General features: G+C 35.9%; 1 protein-coding gene across 7 annotated transcripts in view; it reads right to left on the bottom strand.

Moving 5' to 3' along the window:
• LOC111503509 (uncharacterized) overlaps positions 1–25973 on the bottom strand; it is a 324843-nt gene that overhangs the window by 113064 nt on the left and 185806 nt on the right. For all 7 annotated transcript variants that reach the window (XM_074175659.1, XM_074175667.1, XM_074175662.1 and 4 more), the window contains 3 exons: positions 17825–17986; positions 15186–15287; positions 1425–1661 (listed from right to left, as the gene is read on the bottom strand). In XM_074175659.1, coding sequence (XP_074031760.1) covers positions 1425–1661; positions 15186–15287; positions 17825–17986 — 501 coding nt within the window. The remainder of the gene's footprint in view (positions 1–1424; positions 1662–15185; positions 15288–17824; positions 17987–25973) is intronic.

Below are 25973 nucleotides of genomic sequence, written 5' to 3'. Positions count from 1 at the left end.
TTGAGAACAGTGCATCTGACAACAAACAAATACCTTTTAGATCCTCAATTATTTTGCAACAAATCTGATCTCTTAGTTTGCTTTCAGTCGATGCACGATACCGCATCAGATTTTTAAGGAATTTATCCTTAGGTAAAGCGATTTTTAATTTTTTGAGCGAAAGCCATGCGTCGGACAAAGAAAACCCAGCAAATCAAATGTGCTCAGAAATGTATGGAGATTTTAAAAATAATTTTTAATTCAAGATAAAGCAGTGGCGTAGTATTTTTTTCGCCAAAAATATACATTTCAAAACTCGTACGTACGCCACTGGCAGAGAAAATTAAGAAAATTGTACATCAGAAAATGCGCCTTGAAGCATGGAACATATGTACCAAATATGCCAAAGATGTCTACAAAATTATCTCAGTTATTATTAAAAAACTGATTATTTTTGAAAACTTTGCCACCCTGTATCTCAAAAGTTAAGGCGTTTAGGACATTCGTCCATAGGACGTTTTTTCCTTAAAATGGGTCTAAAAATTACCTCCTTAAATATTAGCATGTGTTTAAGGAACACCCTGTATAATAGAAATATATTGACATCCTACTCTACAAAGCATAGTGTAGTAGGCTTGAAACTGCCACTAGCCTCTTTATAGATATCTGAACGTTTTGGTACTTCATCAAGATTCTCACAATATTTCACAACAAAACTTGCCTTCAACAAGACTTTCAGCATTTTTTCACCAAGATGCTTCGTTTCAACTTCAAATTCTGAATTTTTTAGTTATCTGAAGGTACTCTATATATTTGATTAAGTTAAGGCAGCCTCCTAACTGCAATAGATAGAAGAAATGCAGCAGCCTGAAAGTTGTAGACAACTCAGTTACAAGCTGTGACTAACTTATGGAATGCTAAATGCCAATTTTTTCTAATAGTTGGCAATACGAAGGATGTGAATGATGTTTATTTATCGTCGAATGATACAGCAAGAAAGATTGGAACGACACTCTGCACCCAAACAAATTTCTATGGGAGACAGATTTCGGGATTCACTTGATGCATTTTTAACTTTTGGTATTTTGACTCGAATTTTCAATATATATTAACAGAAATGATACGAAAATTCATTGAAAAATATTCATCTCACAGAAAAGTCGTTCAAATAATTATAGACAAGGGATTCAAATACTTGTTTTTCTTTTATCCCACGCATTTCGTATTTTAACTTTCCCGTGAAGGTTGGATGACTGAAAAATCTAGAATGAAAATCATTTCAACTGGATTTCGATCCTCACAGGATCAATATTTTCACCGATTTATTCGGCTCAACCGTCAAGGACTTGTAACATCTACAAAACTTTTAGAGAAATTATTCGAGCGTCTACTTGAAAACTGAAGTTTTGTCCATCAAATTAAATTAACCTTTGACATGAACTCACCGGGACTACTACTGTTATTGGCATTGGCCTGTGCGAAGTGCGGATTCTGTAGAAGTTGTTGCTGCAGCAGAGCATGGTTCATGGGCGGCATGTGCGAGTGTGGCGGGAGGGAAGGATATGGCGGCGGGGGTGGTTGGGGACCACCACCTCCTTGAGTGGGGGTTTGGCAACTCCCGTTACCGCCGCCTGGTACTTGCTGGACGCCGCTCGGAGGGAAGGGGGATGGAACAGTTTCACCTGAAAAAAAACATATTGTAATCGTACTATTTGACCCCGCTAGATTTTTTCTTTTGTGGTTTTTTTCAAGTCACAGGTATATGCAAATAAGCCACAAACCACAGCGGTCCTCAAGGTCATCATAACCCATGCGCCATCCGTCAAATTCAGCCTGACTTATGTGTATATGTCTACGAGTCAAATACAATATCCAATGTCTAATGTCACTACTCCACTGTTTTTCTGATATTATACTTATGATTATCCAATAATACACGATGAAAGAACACCCACCAAGGCCGTAGCCAGGGGGGATCAAGGGGGATTGATCCCCCCAGAAAGTTATATAAGCAACGACCAACCAAAAATTTTATCAAATACAACCATTGGCTTGGTTGGTGTCAACCGCACAATGGAATTAATTACTGGTCTGTCCCCCCTGGACCTGTACGTTAAGAAGGTTGTGTTAATGACCATGTTACGATTGCACAAGGCTGGTGTAAACCTCAAAAAAAGAATGGGTCAATTGAGGCTGAGCCTATGGCGAGAAGCGCACACTGCGCAACCTCTGCTGCAGGCAACCAGTGATGCAATTGAGTCCAGGTTTGTGTTCAATATACCCTATAAAATACAAATAAAACAGAATACAGAGTAAGATGCTACAAATACAATACGCATATTTACAGACGGCTCAAAAACCAAAGGAGGCTCAGGATGTGGAATGTACTCCAGATCACTAAGCCTGAGGATTAAGTGGAGAATGGGAAAACATACCAGCGTGGTTCAAACAGAACTTGCTGGTATCTCAATCGCCACAAAAGAAATAACCAGGAAAGGAATTTCTGGCAAAAAAATAACAATCTGCACTGATAGCAGAAAAGCCCTATTAGCCTAGAACAGACAACGTGTTACCATAAGGCTAGTACTAGAGTGTCACCAAGATTTAGCCAAAGCCTCGGTAGATAATAACATTATCCTGAGGTGGATTAAAGGACACGACAGGAGTAAAGGTAATCGCATTGCAGACTCTTTAGCCAAGGAAGCAGCTGGACTAAGAATTTTAGGTCCCAGTGGCACCAACGGCCTGATGACTGATGACCCTGGGAAGCTGGCGCCGAAGAAATATCTGGCGATGACCAGGAAAAATTTACACTCAACAGTAAGATTTCTGACTGGCCACTGTCACCCAAGAAAACACCTCCATAATATGGGGTTAGTGGACACACCTGTATGCAGGATGTGTGAACAGGAAGATGAAACTGGCAGGCATGTCCTATGCGAGTGTCCGGAGTTATCGTGTGTTCGGCGAGTCTTGGTCTACACTTGCCGATATAAAGGAAATGTCTACTAGTGACCTGTCCACCTTCCTGGGAAGGACAGGATCGACGATGACTTAGGAGGACAACTCCTTGAGAGGATGTACAATGGGTCACATGTGGCCTAAGTGCTGTGGCCTACACTCACCCTCCGTTAGAAATTTTATCAAAACGAACCAAGTGCTTGAAAGAAAATATTGAAAAAACCTTCCCCGAAACACAATGGAAAAACCTTACGGTAATGTGCGTACAAACTTTCAAAGATCTTGGCGACACTACCTGTTTCCACATGTACCCCTGAAAGGACTTTCTCTTTTTAAAACGCCTCAAAACTTATAAGAAACTCTACAAGCCAGGAACGACTAAACGGTTTGGCGGTAATGTCAATCCACCGTAGAATTGACATCGACATCGAGGAGGTAATCGATTTCTTTGCTGCAAAGAAAGCTAAAAAACTAAATTTGATTTTGTAAAAAGATGTTAATATTTCTGTAATGGTTTTCTAATAAATATATGTGATCATGTAACACAATTTTCTTTCTTTCGTTATTTTTATATTTCATGTTTTTCTACTGTTCCACCAAACCAAACCCCTCTCGAAATTGTTTTCCGGCTACGGCCTTGCCAACACCCAGACAAGGCCTTAATGAGTGTTCCTTCATCAACAAACTTATTTATACCATATAAGAACACTGTTGAAATTATACACTGAAATGGGAACTGGTAAAGTGGGACATTTATTTGTCAAATATTTGTATAAGATTTTTTTCATCATGGCGTATAATGACACATTTGACAGCCTAACATTAGTTGCAATTTTTATACTTTATGTTTGCATTTTCATTTTTACATTTACCATTTTTAAATTTATTGCATTTTCATTTTTACATATTGCCTTTTTACACTCTTACATGATTTCCACGTTTTCATAACCTGAATTGTCAAATCCATTTTACTCGCACTGTTCTAATTTATAATGCGAATATTGTGAATGAAACAGTAAAACCCACGCACAGGGTGTCTTTTGTGGGTTTCCTGATTTTTTTCAGATTGTTCAAATTGATATTGACTGATCTTTGTACTGAAAAATTGAATAAATTCATATAAGTGTGCGATGCATTAGCAATTATATAACCTATTACACACTAAAAATAATAGATAACTTATTGAAGACCGACGAAGCAAAGTATTTAATCTCCAAAAAATTCCAAATGTTTATTTAGTTAAATAATCATTTACTGCTTTACAACTGCACATACACCATTCTTTTACATCATTTGTTATGAATAGCAGAGTTAATCTCACTTGGTGAGAAGAGGAATAAAACGTAAAACCTCGCGTAAAATTTCAAAAGCAAATAAACACTTCTTTAAATCCTCTAACTCACACAACTCATAATTCATGATTCAATTTTGAAACACGATTTACCCTTCTATTTGTCCAAATAACGGATTATTTCCCTCAACAATCTTTTCACGAAATGAAATTTTGAGAAACATTTTATTGAAATAATAAACATAATAATGCAAAATGTCACTTTGACATTTCCTAGAGTTTGGCGCCACTTTTCACAGCAGTGGTCCTCTCAAATTGCTATTTTTCGGTTTCAGCACTAGCTGATAGAATTATTTGGGTACCTGTATACTGTTATTTTCTTGATTGAGAGTCGGAGGGTTTCTTAACCTCATTGACTCAAAAAAGGCATTCTGAGGGGTATTACATGATTGATCATCTTTGCTGTTTGGGAAAAAGTGGTTGAGTACAGTCCTCGCAGTCCACATAAGTCCTTTATCGTTTGTACAAAATATAGCAAACGGATTGAACTTAGTCGCAATACTTATCAGAAATACAGTTTTTCCGATTTAAATGTACCATTAGGAAAAGCACATTTTTTCGTTTAGAAACCGTTAAAACCAATTTGCCCAAAGGACAAATATATACCAGATGTTTTTTAAAGTTATCAGGAGTTTCAAATTCAACCTAAGGAGACAAAAATGCCAAGTAAGTTATGTTAACAAAATATTGAAAATCGCCCAAATCGACAATAATTTGTTTTTGTTTCGAGTTCGAGTCTGTAAGCCATTTTGGACAAAGGAGCGCCATTAGCGCCATTAGTTTGTCAATATCTCTCGAATTTTATTATGACATTTATTGCATATAGTTATAACCGCCAATAAAAAACCTTTCAAATTGAAGTTTTGGCGAATGCGCTGGTCTATAAAAATATTTTTTTTTTAAATTTATGTATAACTATAACTTTATATGGATGCATAGCACCCTTGTCTTCGTCTACGATTAGGTCTGCCACTCTTATGGCTGCTACACACGTTACGAAAAAGCATTACGATCGGACGGTACAGTTCAAACGCTCAGTTTTCGTAGTGCCAACACACATTACTAGAAAACTGTACGATTATTTATTCGTTAGGCTGTGGCTCCGACTGACGACGCGTTAGCAGTTGTTTGTTCATTATTCGCCATAAAACAGCAAAAGAAAGAAAAAAATCAAAAAAGAAAACACGTATTTGGTGAAAAGAATAGCTAATGAAAAGAGATGCTGATTCCCTTGTTAATTTATTGAAGGAACTAAAAGTATTTCCTAAAGATTGACATAATTTTTCACGAATGGACAGTGGTATTTATTTAATCTGCTGTCCACGGTATCGCCAATAATTGAAAAGCAAGATAAAATTATGAGAAATGTTATTCCTCCCCATGATAGACTAATGGCCACTGTAAGGTTTCTAGTGACAGGAAGAAGTTATGAAGACATGAAGTTCTCTAGCATTATTGCCACGCGAAAACTGAACGACTGGGTACACACGTTACGATTATCAACACATCAGTTTCTTCCGATTCTGAATTATCTATACAACATTTCATACTGTTCCGTTCAACTGTACAGTTTTATAAAATCGGACAAACTGTACAGTTTTTATAATACACACATGTAGATTTACTGTTACAGTTAGAAATGTACCGCTTCAAACTGAGTTAGTTGAGACTTCTATGCGCGGTTTTTCAAAATTTAAGTTGTATTCCAAACATTCGTAATGGAAGTGAATCAGGTATCATTCACAGGATTGCTACATAATATATAGTATACGAAAGAGATGAAATTTCATTTACATGAAACACTGTCATCCTCAATGGCGGACATCCGATGTTTCGGAAAAAGACACATTACTTCTTCAGTACCAATCCGTATAACATTACAAGATTAGGCACTCGAATGAGTTCAATCGAATCATGTCATCGATGACAGAACGTATTTGATTCAATCCCAGCCATAGGAATCTTGTTTGAATTGAAAGGGCTATATTTTTAGGAGAGTCTAAATATTTGGGAAAAATGGTTTTGGATTTCCACTTGTCCATTTTTATAAAAAATATTTTTCTATTGTCTGGTTGTTGGGACTATCAGATGTTTTCATAACTGATTCAAGTTTCGTGAATTTATTCGTACTCTATTGACTAATGGTTTTGTTTTCATCAGTATACTATAACTCAAACTGTTATATTAGATATACAGGGCGTTCCAACAAAAACTTGACTCCCCTGTGAGTCAGAAACGGACGTGTAATCGAAAATTTCAAAGAAAACGTCAATTTTTATTTCTGGGGAGACTAATTCTGATGTGGAAATCATACCCGAAACTTCACCCCCGTGCCGTCAGCAATTACCCCTCCTATTTTTTTTAATGACATGGGGGGTCGAGTGATACATCATTTGCAAGGTCTTTCGTCCCTCTATTACTTCTGTAACTTTTTTAGAAGTTGGGTCATTCTTCATTGAGAAATAAAATGATGAACGTTTTATTTAAGAAAAAACAGAAAATTCGCTGTCGCTCATTTTATTGAGGAAATCAACAAAAGTAATATCAATGGCAACACAATTAACGGATAAAGTGTTCAAAATGACCTCCTTCTAGTTCCATACAATAATACAGTCTACTTTCGAAAGCGTTTCGAAGATGTCCGGAGTCAAAAATCGGCATTCCCGAACGATTCTCTGTCGCAGGTCTTCTAGATTTGTAGAATTCATTTAATAATAGCAGGGGAGCCCACGATGCAAAATGGGGATTTACTCGAGCGTCATTGAGACATATCAGGTTGCAAAGCTTAGATGGAAAGAAGAAAAAATGTTATATAATATACACCTTTTCATCGGTGGGAGAAGCGGCTATAGATTTTTAAATATGTAAAAAAATACTGTTGCATAGACATACTCGAGCGCGTCAGATATTGATACCATCAATACCACCAAAAAAAGCTCTCATTCAATAATCTGACGATTTCGATCTAACGCAAACTCGTGGCCAATATTATAATGTGCAAAAAAAATTCACCATTTTGAAATACTCAAGCGCGTCAGCTTGAGATATATAAGGTTCACCTTTATGTTTCAGACGTGTTGTCTTATAATCTGACGATTATCTAGAATCTAGAGGAATTCGCTTAATCTGACAAAAACAATATTAAAAAAAAAATTCAATTCATTGAACTTAATTAATTGAAAAGCTCAGGAAATGACAAATAAGTGTATGTTTTTTCAAGTAGAATACTTGTATTTATAAGAAAATAATTTTTTTAAAATGCTGAACAAAATTTAATTTTTCATAATCAATTGATTAATTAATGAAGAAAATAGAAAATAAACTTTCTATGTTTTTCACCACTTTTCTTTGTAACTAACGTTACTGCAGTTTCGTCCTATGAGGACATTTTCAAACTTATATATTGTATAATTTTGAAAATGTCCTTATATATTGTATAATTTTGAAAATGGCCTTATAGGACGAAATACAATAACGTTAGTTATAAATAAAAGTGATAAAAACATAGTAAGTTTAATTTCTCTTTTCTTCATTATGATTTCCTTCCACGTAGTAACGGCTACATCAATCAATTAATTGATTATCATCATCTTCATCTTCATCACGAACGAGTCTCTGTGATCAGCTGTGATGGCGTCATGGCAACAGAATTCAGAGTGGGGACGGAGTGAGAGAGTAATAGATAGAGAAAAAGTGAATAGAAAATAGAGGAATAGAAACTCGAAGAGGGAAATATAGGTATCACACAGCTGCACGCATATCGACGAATTTTTGTTATTTCGGCTTGCGGAAATCGTCAGATTATATATCTTTCGTTATCCTTGAATTTTTTTCTTAAAAAAATAGCAACGCTCGAGAATATTGAAATGGCGTTATTTTTCACAACTTTGCTGCCCTCCCCTTTCTTTACGTCACTCTCAAAATGTCAGATTACTAGAATATACACTTTTTAGCAGGTAATTAACTCACCCTACCTTAATCTGACGCGCTCGAGAATTTCTGATGATCAATTTTTTTCTACTAATCTGATCCTTCATCACTCATAGGCGGCCTTATATATGGGGCTCATATTTGGTGGAGGTACTTAACCGGGTACAAGGTATCCCCCTGTATAATTATCTGCCGCGCTTTAGTAAATCCAGCAATCTCCGCTTGGGCTGCCGCGCTTTAGTAAATCCAGCAATCTCCGCTTGGGCTCCCCTATTATAGGTAGTGAACGTTTTGAAATGGACGACACTGTTAGTTTTTGCTTCACTGGTAGGTTTTGTTGAATATAGTTTTCGCAGAACAAAAAGTACATAGTTGGTCACTGTCACTTCTTCATGAATTATTATTCAGTCATCTCTGTTCATTGTGTTCCAAATTGGTTTATATCACTGAAGAAAGAATAGAAATTGTTGCAACCTATTATCGAAATTATGAATGTGCTGAAGCTGCTGCAAGAATTTATAATACGAATCATCCAGACCACAACGTGAGCCATTAATACGTTAAACATAAGTAATAGAGGGACAAACACGTATCAAATGATGTATCACTCGACCTCCCATGTCATTACAAAAAATTGGGGAGGTATTTGCCGACGTCAGGGGGGTGAAGTTTCGGGTATGATTTCCACATCACAATTAGTCCCCCTAGGAATAAAAATTGACGTGTTCTTTGGAATTTTCGATTACACGTCTGTTTCTGACTAACGGGGGGTCAAGTTTTCGTTGGAACGTCTTCAACCCTTTCCAAGTAGCACTGATGTTTTCATTTGACAGTTTACAAAACAGCAACTTCCAATTTTTGCTATACAAATATAACGTTTCGAATCAAAAAATCGATGACGTTATATCTTGTAAGGTGTTGGGGTCGAAAAAGTGGATAAATAATGGAACATTTCCATACTTAATGGATGTAGTACACTGTCCAGGTGAATTTTTATATTTTTTCCAGGTGAATCTAATCATCAACCAATTCTAGCAGGCACGAAACACATTTAAATTCCATTTGATGTAACCGGCGAATTTACATCTGAAAAATTCATTTATGTTTCGTCGTTTTAATAATCATTTCATACAAACGTGAATGAAACGACCTATTTTTACCCCTTTTAGGGGTTAGAGTAATAACGACTAGCAATTCGTTTGAAAAACATGATGATGGTGAAGTCATATAAAAAGTTGTTAACTCAGTTCCGCATTCGGCCGTCGGTATTTACATTTTTCCGATTAGACTGCCGCGAAACAGATTGATGCTTTTTTATCGATAGTTGAACGTATGCGTCGATGAGAGTAATCGAATGATTTCAACATCAACATCCATCAGCTGCCCAAAAAAGACATAACAAAGGCAGGCTGAAACCAGTCAAAAAATCCAATTACGAAACTGACAGAAACATGAAGTGGATGAATATTGATATCGAGCAAATGTTGACAGTAACCGTTTCGCAAGTTTTTTTCCAACATCGAATGGAAAATGTTTCATCAAGTTAGACAGTTCAATTTTCATGATTTAGAGAGTGACTTCTCGAGTTGAACAGAAATCAAGAGAAAGTAAGTATCAAGTAGTGAGTTTTGCTGAAACAAAATTGAAATAATTTTTTTTTTCGTTTTGTTGTCAGATTTTTTCTATGGAAAGTTGAAATATCATTGAAAAGCGGGTTATTTCACGAAAAAAAGTGGTATTTCCCGCCAAAGAGATCGTTAGGTATTGTTACAGATGACAAAAGACGAAACATCGTAAAAATTTAAAACATAGCATGACCATTATGCTGACCATATACCTGAAGTGAAAAAAAAAAAAAGAAAATGTTTCGAAAGTTTGGTCCGTTTTTGTAGCTCCATATCTCGACTGCGTCGAGAGAGATACTTTTGTACTTTATACAGTGTCTAAAAACCAGATGGAATATGTTCATTATTTCTGTTACTGTTCATATTGAAAAAAAACCGAAACACGTCAAATGTACCTCCAACCCCCTTCGAATGACAGGTACAACCCCCAATTTTTGAAATGGGAAGTAAAGGTTTGTGATATATCGTTTGAAAGGTCTCTTCATTCTCTATTCACTTTCACTTTCAAGTTTATTGAAACAATTAAAATAAAATAAATCAAAATCATGTGGTTACCTAAATTCAATAAAATACACTCAATAACTAAAATGTAATGCAAAACGTAATGAAATGTACAATACGAAAAAGACCTATGGATGGTAACGAAGTAGATGTTCAAAATGTTCACCGCCAACGTCTTGGCAACATCATAATCTCAAATAAAACTGTCTTCTAACATTATTTAACATATCAGGCGTGGCCGAGATATGTTTAGTTTTGCACATATTGCTCTTTACTATCCCCATAAAAAAATTCCAATGATGAAAGATCAGGTGATCGCGCTGACCATTCTATCGATCCTCGCCTCCCTATCTACCGATTGAGAAATGTTGTATCGAGGTATTGCCAGACATTAACTTGGTAATGTGGTGGTGCTCCATCCTGCTGAAACCATATCGTATCCACTGGAACTTGAGGGTTTCCTGGATCAGGATATAATTTGCTAAACTTAAAATAACATCATTTCGAAGTAGTGCCAAATAATTATCGCCATTCAAGTTGCCCTCAATGGTTTGCTACAATCCCTGCACAAACTTTAACCTTTTGAGGGTATTGCGTGTGTTCTTCTCTCATCCAGTGAGGATTTTCCATTAACCACTAGCGGCAATTTTGCCGATTAGCATGACCGTTAATAGACAAAGTACACTCATCAGAAAACATAACGTCTTCTAATTGGATGATGTTGTTATCCAACAACATTTGCTCACAAAAATAAGTTCTTCCACCAACATCGTCTTCCATGAGCTCCTGAGTAGGTATCATTTTATAGGGATGCATTTTATTTTCTTTTAATATGTTTACTATCGATGTATGTCTTACATTGAATGTAGTGGATGCCTGTCTACTCGATTTATGTGGGTTTTCCTCAAACTCAAGCATCACATCTAATTTGAGTTCATCACTCATTGCGTTGGCAGCTGCTTTTTTTATCTGCCCCACATGACCAAGCGAAACTGCTCCTCTATTTTGCTTATTGTTTCTTGAGATATGGGCGGTAAATTAGGAAATTTTTAATTAAATAGGCGAGTTACTTTCTGTTGTGTTCGGGTTTTATCTCCGTAACCAATCATTTGTAAAACAGTTATTTTATGCATTTCCGTTAATCTAACCATTTGTCAGACTTGAAGTTAATAAAATATAAACTTTAATTAAAATACTGACAACTAATATTGTAACATACAAAAAACAAGTTGACAAGACGTTGCCACGGAAATTATTTACAGTTTTTTAAGAATACCATCTAAAAAGAACTTTGCTATGATTTTAGCTTACTTTCTTATTATCAATACCTCAACATGAAATAAGTTTTGAGTATATTTCAATAAGTTTTGAATGTATTTTATCGAATTTCTGTAACCACATGATTTTATTATTTTTTTTCTTATTTTATCTTAATTGTTGCGTTAAATTTGAAAGCGATAACATTTGTAAATAGTGGTTGACTTACAGTAACTCAGAGACTAGTTTACATTGCTTTTGCGTAATCAAAACGATCCTTTTTTTGATCGGATCAGCACGTATGATGAAAAGTAGTTCCTCTACGACATAAGAGTTTCAAGACAGTGGTTGGAGACCCCGGCACTTCCAAAGGCTACAATACACCAAAAAAAAAACATGCACTGCCGGCACTGGTCAAGAGAAGAGGTCCGATTCTGCTCTACGACAACGCTCGTCCGCACGTTTCACAAATCACCGTCTGAAAATTAAACGAGTTGTGCGTCGAAGTTCTGCCTCATTCACCACACTTCCCAAACATATCGCCAATCGACCACCATCAGTTCAAACACACAATTTTTACGATGACGAAATTAAGCGTTGGCAAAAGTGCACTGATTCTAATGACGCTTATTTCTATTGAATTGATATTGATACCGAGATATTAAAGTTTAAGCAGACTCTCAATAAATATAGTTTAAAAAACTAAAAAACACGCTTTTAAAGAACATCGATGTTCTTGTTCGATGTTCTTTAAAAGCGTGTTTTTTAGTTTTTTAAACTATATTTATTTTTCATTTTTTAGTTTCGTATGCTATAAAAGCGTGTTTTTTTAATCTTTTCAAACTATATTTATTTTATCTAAACTTTGGGATCAATCAGCCGTATATTGTTTAGAAAAATGACCATTGATATTTTCCGATTACGGAGAGGGATCCCGAAAATCAGCTACCAAGCCCAAAGCAGCAGGAGCGCAAAGAAGGGTTACAAATAAGGCAGCAGGCGTGCGTGTTAATGAAAAAAAATTGGGAAAGAAAGTTTTTGGCTTTCTACTACTCCATCTTGATACAAAAAATGTGGGAATCTTCCAAAGAAAGGAAGTAATCAGTTTGAAAATAAGTAACTCTATACATGGATGTGTAGATCATGCAAAGAAGCAACTTTCAGACACAAACTGGAAGAAAGCCCTCATATAATCATTGAATAACACGCAAGAAAAAAATTCTTTCGAAACAAATACTTTTACATGAACACTGAATTATACAGAAGATACTTTTCTCTACTCAGTTTGTATTCCAAACATTCGTTATGGAATGAAATTCAGATATCATTCACAAGAGTTCTACTTCAAATGAATGGTAATAAATTGCACTTGCATGGAACACTGTCATCCTCACTGGTATATATACCTCGATGTTTCGCCATAAGACACTTGCCTTAGGGCTCGTCAGTACCTAATTGGATAACATTATAGAAAATACACACAATTCATTCATGAATTACGATTTTTAATGGCACGGAATAAGTTTGATTTACTTATGTCATCGATAACATCGTAATGACATTCATTCACCTATTTGATTAAATCCCAGCCAAGAGGAATCTTACTTGAATTGAAGGGGTTATATTTTTTAGGAGTGATTAGTTTTTGTGAAACTTCCAAAGAAAGTAAGGAAGTAATCAATTTGAAAATAAGTAACTCATACATGGATGTGTAGATCATGCAAAGATGTATACCAGTGAGGATGACAGTGTTCCATGTAAGTGCAATTTATTACCATTCATTTAAAGTAGAACCCCTGTGAATGATATCTGAATTTCATTCCATAACGAATGTTTGCAATACAAACTGAGTAGAGAAAAGTATCTTCTGTATAATTCAGTGTTCATGTAAAAGTATTTGTTTCGAAAGAATTTTGTTCTTTCGTGTAATTCAATGTTTATATGAAAGTAGCTGTTTCAAGAGGGCTTTCTTCCAGTTTGTGTCTGCATGATCTACACATCCATGTATAGAATTACTTATTTTCAAATTGATTACTTCCTTCCTTTCTTCAGAAGATTCCCATATTTTTTTTGTATCTATATGGAGTAGTAGAAAGCCAAAAACTGTCTTTCTCAAAAATTAATCACTCCTAAAAAATATAACCCGTACAATTTTTCAAATGAATAAATACATGTAAAGTGAGTTCGAATTATATCAATTATATCAAACAAACAATACATACATACATACAGGTGAAGCTAATAAAAAACGTGTAAAAACGGACACTACTTTTGGAACAACCTATATATGGGAGCTACTTCAAAGGATAAATCAGCTATAAGACATACCGTTCTCAAAACTGACTTTGACTTTCAAAACACACACACAAAACTGAATTATCGAATGATACTTTTGGATTAACCAGTTATTAAGGAATTTGTGACTACAGTTTCTTGTTTCAATAATCAATGTTTTCTTTAAGTTCTACAATTGAATTATGAAACCTGGATGTCATGGTCAATCAATACGTTGATTAAGTGAATGTAGAGCTTTGGCCGTGAGTTAACTTAGCAGAAAAATTGTTCAATATGAAGTTTGTTCAAGAAAGATCAATTCATAATGTGTACGTCAATGGATTTCTGAAATTTCTTTGAAAGGAAATAACGTAAGGCTGTTGGGACAGTGATATTTTGGATCTTCTGTAGGACATATCTGTCAAACGATATTGAAACAATTGAATAGAACTGGCCGATACTTGATGAAAATCCATATTAAAACTAATCAATACAGTTTATTGTATGATTTTCACTACAAAGGGTTTTACAAAAATCGTATAGCGAAACACGTGTCGCGGTTTACAGTTTATTGTATGATTTTCACTATAAATGGTTTTACACGTGTCGCGGTTTTTGTAAAACCCTTTATAGTGAAAAATCATACTGTATTGATTAGTTTTGATATCGAAACAGTTGAATTCCTTCTCTGTACTTCAACTAATTCTCCTTCAATCAAAGAATTCATTTTCATCACCAAAAGTCTTTTAGATTCGTCTCAGAGAACCATAAAAAAATGTAAACTAATCCTAAAAAAACGTTTTTCGAAAAAACTATGTTATCTTCAGTGATTATTTCTTCGTGAATATATATGAAAGTTTTCATTCAACTATTGTTCAGTTGATGAAAAAATGAGTATTCTAGTTGCCACATAATAAAAATAGGTCATTTTATAGGTGTCACTTTTGGATGTACAGCAAGTTTAGGTCGTAAAACAAAGAATTTTGGATTTCAAGGGAAATGAACATGGTATACAGTACAATCAATACCCATGATCCATCTACAGGCCGGAAGAGAAAACTGTCTCCAAAATGGATCGATAAACGCCATCTTTACTTCACTTTTCCATTCGAGCCTTGAAAAGTTTCGATCATTTTCGATAGAGGGCACGACTTGGAAGACAGAAATTATTGAAGTAAACAATTTGTTCGGTTAGTATAACAATTAACATATTCATGACTTATTCAGATCTTGCACAACTATCAGATAAGGCAGATATGAATATGATATTCTGATTTAGTACTTTTGTGCTAATGATAAATACATACCTGGCTCGGATTTGGGGGGTGATAACGGACTTTCTGGTAAAAGTATTCCTTTCAATACCAGGTCGTCTCTATTGGCTCGGACTGATATTTTTCTTTCTAAGGCTGAAACAAGATTGAGTTGTATCAGATATGCAAAATTAAGTCTGAAACTAGAATAAATCGTCTAATATGTAGAATAAAGGAAGTGTGGGTATCATGCCAATAATAACCACCTCTTGGTGGGCTTTTATGGTCTAACAATCATATATTTCCTACTTTTAGGTTTGTCAGCCGTGGTCTGAAAGTTTTTGACCTGATATTTCGCAGTTACAGACGAAACGTCAGGCCACGACAAAAACCTGAAAATAGCAAATAGTCTGTAACCACCTCTATAATCTCTATTTGGTCATCTGTTAATCAAAAGTTTGACTTGGAAAGAGCTACTTACGTATTGATGAATAGAAATTAAAACTTTTCTGGTATTCAAGTAGTTTGTTCTTCAGGAATATTTTTTTAGGTTTTGAGAATGAAAAGTGATTACTTTTACAAACGTTGACAATTGCACCATAAGTGATCATTGTTCTGACAATCATCACATAAATCCAATGGATTTGTTTGGGACCTAAACCCCAAGTTTTACCACAAATCCTTCGACATGTCCATAGAGATAGTCTGGCTTTGTGTAAAACTTTTCCCAAGTGAGCGTTCCAAGTGAGTTTTTTATTAAGGACAATGCCAAGATATTTTACCTCAGTTCCAAATGGACCTCACCATTAAGGGAAAGTGGCGTTAGATCGTCCAATTTTCTCCTCCTGGCGAAGGGGATTATCACAGTTTTGCTGGGGTTGACAGACATCTGCTCCCTTAGGTACCAAATGTGAACAACTTCCAACGTGCTTTGGAGGATATCACAAGCTACCCCTCGCGACATGGGCCTTGCCAAGATGACAAGGTCATCTGCATTAGAGAATACACAATCTATAAAACATATGTTTCAAGTTTGAAGTCGTTGAGTTGTTTACTATCGGTTTTTTGAAATGCGTGTGGCATAATTTTCCTATTTCAACGTATGATTGAAGAAATCAATCATGAAATGATCGCATCTGGCTAAAAAAAAGTTTTGTTTCATCTAGACCAGCCATACTCAACCTTTTTTTTGATGGGGCCACAAACACGTTTCGGTCTTGATGCGCGGGCTCCCAAAAATATTTAAGTGTTAGTGAAAAACATAATTCAAAATTGGCGATGTATTTATTGAAAAAAGAAAAGGTGGCCACAATAAGCCAGCTATACAATACATGACCTTGTAACCTTTATAATATAAGGTAGTCATGAAGCCACATGCGATGTAGACCAGATTTTGAAAGAACTAACAATGACTTCAGGTTTTAACAAAGATGTTTCGTATGAAACCATCTTGTTTTGATGAGATTTTTGATACTGTGAACACTTTTTCAAAACTTTGTCAAGATCGGGTTTGTTGCTGCATGCTAACCTTATTACATCATCCAGATGAGAGTCTGTAAGTTTATTTCTGTACACATTTTTTGTGTATTTCATTTTCAAAAAAGACGATTCACACACGAACGTAGACCCAAAGAATGTCAATAAGATTTGTATACTTCTTTGGATGCTTTCATATTTTTAGGGAACAATGCTCCGAAATTCCAAATATTCTCCTTTTTTCTTCAAACAGGACTTCTAGGTTGATTTCGTTTTTAAAATCGATGAACTCATCGAACAACAAGTAATTACAATTTAAAACTGATGTTAGCTCTGAAATAGCTGATAATTTTTCTTAGATCTCGGAACCTTTTTAAAAATTGATCTAATAATGCAGTTATATAATTTGAAATTATGGAGCAGTTTTCCTCAAAAATGTCAATACGGTCCTCTGTAGTCTTCATCATAGCTGGAAAATTTTGCAGCTGTTTGATTCCTCAAAAGCAAATACTTTATTCGTCATCTTGGAGACTATGTTATTTTCACCTTGTAAATTTCGATTAAGGCTATTTAGTTTTTCTGTAATATCACATATAAAGGCTAAAAGACACCACCATCCATCCGTTTGCAATTCAGATTCTAGGCAATGCACCAGGTCACAAATCCATTATCGCAATGACCAAAATTAACAAATCAAAGTTTGAATTGCTACCTCACGCACCCTATTCGCCAGATTTATTCCCTTTGGATTATTTTCTATTCCCAAACTTGAAAAAATGGCTCAGTGATCAAAGATTTTCCAACGATGAAGAAGTGATGTCGGAAGTTGATGGCTATTTTGAGGAGCAAGGCAGTTCTTATTATAAAAATGATATCGAACCTATTGAACGTCGCTGAAAAAAGTTTATAGAGGTGCAAGGAGATTATGCCGAAAAATTAATAAATTTGTTTTCTTTACTCTCCATTATTTTAGCTTTGTTCATTTTTCAAGCTGTGGAAGTTTGAAAACAGTGAAAAAGAGAGAAACTGTTATGTTATAACGCTGTTTTGTCTCCGTTTTTCCCTTGTAGAAGAAGGAGACGCTTTATATGAATATATGTTTTATCGCTTACTTTATTGATGTCGCATGTGTAATGATTCGTTGGTCCAAGTGTAGAATTAAAAATAGACTCATATAAGATCTCCGGAAGAGAAACACAAAATTATGGTATACTTACTTCTAGAAACTGCTTCAAGTCTATCCGATTTCCGTTTCCGTTTCCATTTCCACGGCCTCAATAATTTTCCTATCGAAAACTTGCTTTTTCTTTCTGCCGGTGGACTCCTCGTTCCGCTCCCGAGGCTGTTTGTTCGGAACGCCGATCCATTTTGTTTTTTGGCTGAAAAAAAAAACGGTCCTGTTTTTATGGGGAAATGGCAAAAATTTCATTTCGCAAAACATCAAATTTCCATATATATTTACGGAAACATATCTGAGTTGGCCTGCTACTGGAAAAGTCATTTAAAAAGGGAGTGTCTTCGTAAATCTTTCTTCAATACGAAATAAAATATAGGAACAGATTCATGAAATAAGATTACGATAAAAAGTATGTTGGTCAAACTAAGAGGACTATGATAGCTCGCTACAAGAAACATGTTTCACATATGCGATTCCATAGACTAGAGAAGTTGGGTGTTATCTATGGCTCTATGGCCAAAGCGAACGGTCACAAAATAAGTGAATAATGTATGAAATTGTGGAAATCGATTACATGACAAGTTTTAAGTTTTCTCCCGAAGTAAAATGAGACTGAGATCTTCAAACGGCGACGAAATTCCTAGTCCTTACAGAAATTGATATAATGACCCTAAATAAGTAAAGAACCTAATATAAAGTAATGATTCTAATGAAATGAAATAAGTGAAAAATAATTCGAAAGGTCCTAGGCATCACCATTCTCCTCAGCAATCTACGGTTACGGCTACTCAAGTTACGCCCAACGATTTTATTATTTTTTCATCTGATCAATACCGTAGATTGCTGGGGTGATGACTGCTACCTAGGACCTTCCGAATTATTTTTTTGCTTTTAGTACACTCCCTACATCATTATGATCTTTTTTTCCAATAAAACTGTTTAACATATTTGAACTATGCTGGAAACTGTATTACGGTGGATAAAATGTACGCCGTCTCTTCCAAAGGTGATCTGAACTGACGGTACATCTGTTTCGTATATTTGAGTTCGACGAAGGTGAGGCCAAACAATTTCTGCAATGTAGCCGATAGCGATACGTCAATATTGGACCGCAACATATTGAGGTAGTTGTGAAATAATATTTAATCCGCCATTTTGTAGCTGCAGCCATCTTGAATTTGCATCTTTTTTAAAGTGTACTACTATTCTACAAGTCAAGCTCTGTCATTTGATTCCCAATTACTAAACAAACAAACAAACAAACAAACAGGGCAAGCTAAATAAAACTGTTTAAAAACATTAACATAGCCGTAGTTACTACAAGTTATCTCTTGCTGATACGAGGGTTGCCTTTTATAATTCGGGATTAGAGAACAAAAACAAATATTAATAATCGAAAATCACTTTAGTGTTTTTCAAAATATTCCCCATGAAGATCTATACAATTTTGCATGCGTCTGAACCAATTGTCGAAGCACTTTTGCCACTCTGATTGAGGTATCTCCAAAACATGCATTCTGAATGCAGCAACCGCTTCTTCAGGTGCCGAAAAACGTTGACCTCTCAGTTTGTTTTTTACGTGCGGGAATAAAAAGAAGTCATTCGGTGCCAAGTCAGGACTATACGGCGGATGACTCATCAAATCGATGTTTTGGATGCCCAAAAATGCAGTAGCCTATGCGTGAGAGCTCGCATTGTCGTGGTGAAAAGTGATCCATCTTCGGAGGTTGGTTTTCCTGATTTCTTGGAAGACAACTGGTAAACAAATGGTTGTGTACCACTCAGAATTGACTGTTCTGCGTTGTTCTAGTGGTACGGTTGCGACATATCCAGTTTTCCCGAAAAAAACCGGCGATCATTTGTTTGGAAGTGCTTCGTGCACGCACAACTTTTGTTGGATTTGGCTCATCTTGAAACACCCATACAGTCGACTGCTCTTTACATTCGGGCTCATACGTGTAAATCCACGATTCATCACCTGTCACGATGTCATAATCGTGTTTCGAAGCACCGCGATCGTATTTTTTTAGCATTTCCTTCGACCAATCGACACGAGCCTTTTATTGAGCGATTGACAAATTGTGTGGGATCCAACACGAACAAATTTTTTTGACAGTCAAATATTTATGCAATATTGAATGTATGCTGGTCCCACTAATGCCTAGGTTGTCTCAATCTCGCGATAGGTCACATGACGATATTGCGATATATCATTTCCTGCACAGTATCAACTGTTTTCGGAACAACAACTGATTTTGGACGACCTTCACGAAATTCGTCTTGGAGTGAACTACGACCACGATTGAATTCACTATACCATCGATAAACACTGATCCTTGATGGTGCTACATCGCCAAACATTGAATTAAGTTCATCCATGCACTGTTGCGGATTTAATCTACGTCGAAAATTGTAAAAAATAATCGCACGAAAATGTTCGTGATTTAATTCCATTTTTGGGCCGAGATGAATATTTTAAGTTACTGTAAACACAAATAGCGCGCCTATGTCAAAACGATTTGAGTACCTACGTATGAGCTCAAAAATGTCCAACTTTACGATAGAGCTGTCAGTTGCCAGATTGCAACACTAGCGTTGCCAAATCCCGAAAGACAATATTTTTGCTCAGTTGTAGGAAAAGTGTTGTCAGTCGAACTAGAACTGTTCAGATACAATTTACGTTGATGTCTTCCAATGCATGGAAGGAAAGGGCTGCTGACTCCCTTGCAAAGGAGGAAGCTGTAAGCTATGCTTGCAGCTATGCGACCGTATTTTAAGTGAAAATTAACGGTATTGAATTGTGTGCGAAGAGAATGGAAGAATCCAACCCCATACACAAGTCAATAAAAATATTCTCGGACAGTCAAGCGGCGTTGAAAGCTCTTGGCTCCTACCGTGCAACGTCTAAATTGGTAGCAAATTGACAAAAACAACTCTCCTTGATAGAAAGACTCAACAGATTGTCTCTGGTCTGGATTCCTGGCCATACTGGCCTGGAAGGCAATGAGACTGCTGACTTCCTTGCAAAGGAGGGTGCTGCAAGCAACTTCATCGGACCAGAACCTGTCATTGGCATGGCTTAAGGCTTTGCTGAACAAAGATTGAACACCTGAGTGGCAGGAAGATTTATAGACTTATGGCAACATCTTCCAGGATTGGCTCACTCCAAGGCGTTTATTCACCCTTCGAAGCTTGATACCAAACAGTTGTTGGATTACAGTAGGGATGAACTACGATGTCCAACAGGCCTTCTTACAGGTCAGTGTCATTTGATTCATCATATGCAGAGACTAGGACTGTCGGAAGACAGTGTGTTTCGCCTCTGTTTGGAAAATGATGAAACAGCAGATCACATACTTTGTGCCTGCCACGCTGGGGCCGAATCAGGTTTTTAGAGTTCGGCAGAGCCGTACTCTTACCATCCGATCTGAAAGACCACTCACCATACAAACTAATTGGCTTCATCAATGAGCTGGGTTTATTTGGTCGAGTGTGAATAGGTGTGAGCCACAATAAACTCTTGCGGGTTGCGGTGGAGGGTCGAACAGACCCACTCACTTTGGACCTAACCTGACCTTTCACTGCATTCGAAATTTTGATTGACTTCATTACCGTTCGAAGTAGTTCTGAGATGACCAAATCAAGCTGTGCCCAAAGAGTAACGATCAGGTCATCACCATAACATTGTGTCGTGAAGTCATGCTATGCAGCTTTGTTATCATGATAATAACTAGCGATAACAGTGGAGGCGATAAAACTCACTTATTGGGACATTGCTAGGTGCCCTTCCCTAGAGTAACTGCTACCAGGTTCCTTATAAAAGTTGATTGCATCCTCCAGATCTCTCCCCTGGTGTTTTGAAAAACACCTTCTATGTGAAGAAAGCACGAAGAGCTTTTTGTTTCAGACAAAGATCTGTCCAATATTTTTATAGTGAAAGGGGTTTGGAATATTCATGTTATTCTTCAGGAGTTGCAAGAAGGAAATATCGATGCTATTAGAAAGCATATAATGGCGAAAATAACGGAATGGGATAGTGCCCCAGTGTGAAAAAAGGTGTGGGGAGTAGGGAAATACTATCACATAATGAAGAGCTGAAGAAAACATTTCTTGGGGTGGAGAGTTTGTATAAAACAACATTAGCAAGGGGAAAATTAAAATTGTACTTCCGACAGATAAAAATAAGGAATGAAGGCAATAAACTAGTAGAGAAGATGTCAAAATCTCATTGGACAAAAGATCAGTTGCATGTTAAGTATTTTAAATACACCAAAGTAGAATTGCAGGAAATGAGTGAAGATAGCCCTCGTAAGTAGTCTAATGCAAGAAAACAGACATACGAACGAGAGGCAGACTCGGGAGGAGGTCCAGAAGTTTGATTGCAATTTTCATACTAGTGATTCAGAACGATTAGACTCTTGAGAGGCGGCTCATTCGCATTGTCCTCCAATTGCGGAACAGGGTAGATATTCGGATGAATACAAACCATTTTTTAAACAAAATAGACTTTTTCGATGGAAAATTATTACATGAATATAAAAGGATATTATGAATACACTGACCCGTTATTTAGTTATTAACACTATCCATGAAAATTATATAATTTTCACACTATAAATGTGATTCAATACGCCTTTCACCTGACGCTAGTTTAACTGGTACCCCTGATAAGCTACTAGACCCACTTTGAATTTTTATATACAATATTGGCAGGCCATACTTCTAGTTTAAATTTGAACTCTATCCCAGAATTTGTTGCTTTTCCAATGAAGAGCACGATATCTCTGGTCAATACCAGAGAGATATATCGTAGGATCTGCTTGCTTAACGTTAAGCTGGCATAATTATCTGCTCAACGTTGAGCTGCTAAACTTCTGCTTCACGTTAAGCTAGCAGAACTCACGATATCTCCTTCAAATAAAGTATGAAAAAATCTGGAATGGAGTACAAAAATAGCCTAAAATAGTGGCCAGAAAATAATTGTAGAAATCCAAAGTGGTTCTGTTAGCTCAACAGGTGTCTAAAATGTCGATGTACTAGTCCAAATGATGAAACTATCCTGGAGCGAAACGCGTTTTGTATAAAATTATAGTGTGAAAATTATAAAATTATCATGGATGAAATTATACATATTTTTCGATGTTACGGAGATATTTAATAATAATTTCAGTAATATTAATAAAATGCAGACTATTGAAAATAAAATCGAAATCTATCTGTTTGTGGAGAATTTCATACAATATCTAATATTCTAATAAAATCTAATATGTATAGTAACTTAATAGTACCAAAAGTATTTCAATTTTGATATAACATAAATATTTAAAATTTAATGAAACATTTTGGGAAAATGCGAGCTTGTTCAAAAACAAACTAGGGAATAATTTAATCATGCAAGGGATAATCGGAAAAAAATGTTGCACCTTTGACATGAAATGAAAAAATGCATCAGTTGTAATTTTATCGATAGTAAACAGATTATTCTCTTGATCTTGTTTTTCTGCTAGGTATTCTTTATTATATTCTGTTAGTCGACTACCACTTTAGCTGGTCTTGTAGCTCTTTATCAGAATAAATCCACTGGACTAATCAAACTGGTTTCAGAAGATAACACTGAATGTAACGCAAAAAAGTTATGTAAGCTTAAATGTATGTGAAACAAGTAATGATTAAATTAATAAATATTTAATCATTCTATTATAGCTGAGAAAGTTTCAGTCCCCAGGCGTTTGTGACATGATCGGCTGAATATAGTGAGTTGGAGTTCTGATTACTGCACAATTCTAATTCTTTTCAATTCTTCAAACGTTATATTATAAAATTCATCTAAGGATTACTTACAGGCGATTACGTATGATACAGTATGATGTGGTAATGTACATTTTTTTCCTTCAATTTTCTGATAAACCTTTCTAAAACCTAATGGAATGAAAGTTTGTGTCTGTTTTCATACCTCTTGATTTTATTTTTTTGTAAAACATAGGATATTCCAACAGGGACTTCCGAATTTTAACAATCGATAATGGCCATCCTGCTGAAACGAAATCTGTTAAATTTATTCAGTCTGTTTTGCCAAATCACCATAAACGGATATAGCATTCAATAACACGTGCCAATGATAAAATTGTTTTATCAAAATGGGTGTTCTGTTCGGGCAACGCATCGCGAACTTCATTCATTTCAAGGTCGCCATACTCGGCTTTTCGCAGACCACAATTTGGCGAATTTTCCATCGGGACTTGGGCCTGCATCCGTACAGGAACTGAAGTTGGACGACCATAGATAACGACACTGAATGAGCTCTGTAGCAATTGGCAACTGACCCTAATTTTCATAGATAAATCATCATCAACGTTGAGGTCCATTTCTTGATGAATGGGTACGTGAACATACAAAATTGTCGAATTTGGGACGATACCAATCCACATGAGATACAAAAGGGTCCAATGCATCCCGAAAAAGTCACTGGTTGGTGTGGATTTTGGGCTAGCGGCGTCATCGGTCCCTATTTCTTTAAGAACGACGTTGACCAGGTCACCACCACTATCGACGGCGACCACTATAGGTAACAGGACGGCGCTACGTGCCACACAGCTCATGCCACATTGAATATTCTGCATGAGCGATTTGAGGGCATAGTCATCTTATGTGGAAGTGATGTGAACTGGCCACCGAGATCATGCGATTTGACTCCGTTACACTTTTTCTTGTAAAGTTTTCCTAAGTCGAAGCACAAACCACAGCAGTCTGCCAAATATAGCCTGATTTCGGATGTGTTCCATCCAGAGAAGCCGTGGCGGACATTTGAACGATGTTATATTTCACACATAATGACTTGAATAAGTATGTCAAACGAATAAACAATTTCGATGATGTATACATAAGTGTATACTTATTTGAATGTAAAGATAGGAAACATCTAATGAAAAACCCTATATAATTTTTACACACTTGAAGTTATGAACCAGTAATTTCTCCTCAACATTATAAGAATATTTCCTTTGATCTGTTCGTGACAATTGACTTGTTTCATGCTATTGAAAACGATACTGGTTCGCTTATAGACTGATCAAGTTAGGGGTATATTTTACTTATCAATCCTAATCGGTCCCAAGATATCTTTATATTTTCAGAAAAAAGAACAATTCAAGAAACAAGAGTTCAAATTGGCCGCGTGTCTGTTGACTAATAAAATTCATCGTGTCTCCAGCGGTGTTGCCAAGTGTATTGGTTTTTATTATCCAATTACAGAACTAAAATACAGTTATTCAATTTGATGGGCGCAATTTTTGTTGTTATTGTTGTCAACTCGGTGTGAATACAACTGTTTCAATCCGATTTATTTGTTACAATTTTCTAATTAAAGAACGTTTCCTTTTATAAAAGGTAGGTTAAGTCATTTCCAATCATGGTTTTCGTGTACATTTTATTTCATGTGAAGAATTTTTTCATTAACTTGAAGGTTAACGGGTTCATATACACTTACTTCAATTTCTATAATATCAACATGAAAATGTCTACTGCCGTAGAACGTAGAAAATCACGTTTTGTTTTATTTGGATCCCATGCTCTCTCCAAATGCATTTCTTGCACTTGTTTCTTAGATTTAGTTGTCGAAAGTGACTGTGATTTTACTTTGAATTACGAATGAATCCGAAACTGTTTATACACTTCGTGAATTTTACGATTCGGCAATGTTGATTATTTGTATTGTTCCTATTGGTCAATCGAACAAGAAGGAGGACTAGGCCCGTGACGTCTGGGCCTAGAAAATCCCATTTTAAATAATTAATTATGGGGGACAACGGTATTTATAAAGCTAAAACAAGTGCACTCTTTTTCAATTTGAAATTACTATCAACTAAACTGTAAATCAAAAATCACGAAACAAGCCCATTGATTTCATCTGAATGTAGTGCGAAATTATTTGTTTAACAAAGTATTTATTAAATAAATAAAGAAAATACAATAGAATAGAATAGAATATCAACAAGAAATAGAAATTGTGATTTTGAAGAAAATCGTTCCTTAATATTCATATTCAACAGGAGGATTGTTCCGAATTCTTGGGGTTCTTGTTAAATACTCTTCGTGAGCAAAACAATAGCAAAATCAATACTCCTGACCGCTCTGGACTGAATGATTCCGTACAATCCATCTCGTCTTGTGTTTGTAAATCTTTTGCTGGA

This window comes from Leptinotarsa decemlineata, unplaced genomic scaffold, assembly GCF_025532065.1.
Source record: "Leptinotarsa decemlineata unplaced genomic scaffold, Ldec_3_MD MMD2_tig00001064_RagTag_RagTag, whole genome shotgun sequence".
In the NCBI taxonomy this organism is placed as follows: domain Eukaryota; kingdom Metazoa; phylum Arthropoda; class Insecta; order Coleoptera; family Chrysomelidae; genus Leptinotarsa; species Leptinotarsa decemlineata.
Note: the sequence above shows the minus strand (reverse complement) of the source record. Positions and strands in the feature narration are given on the sequence as shown.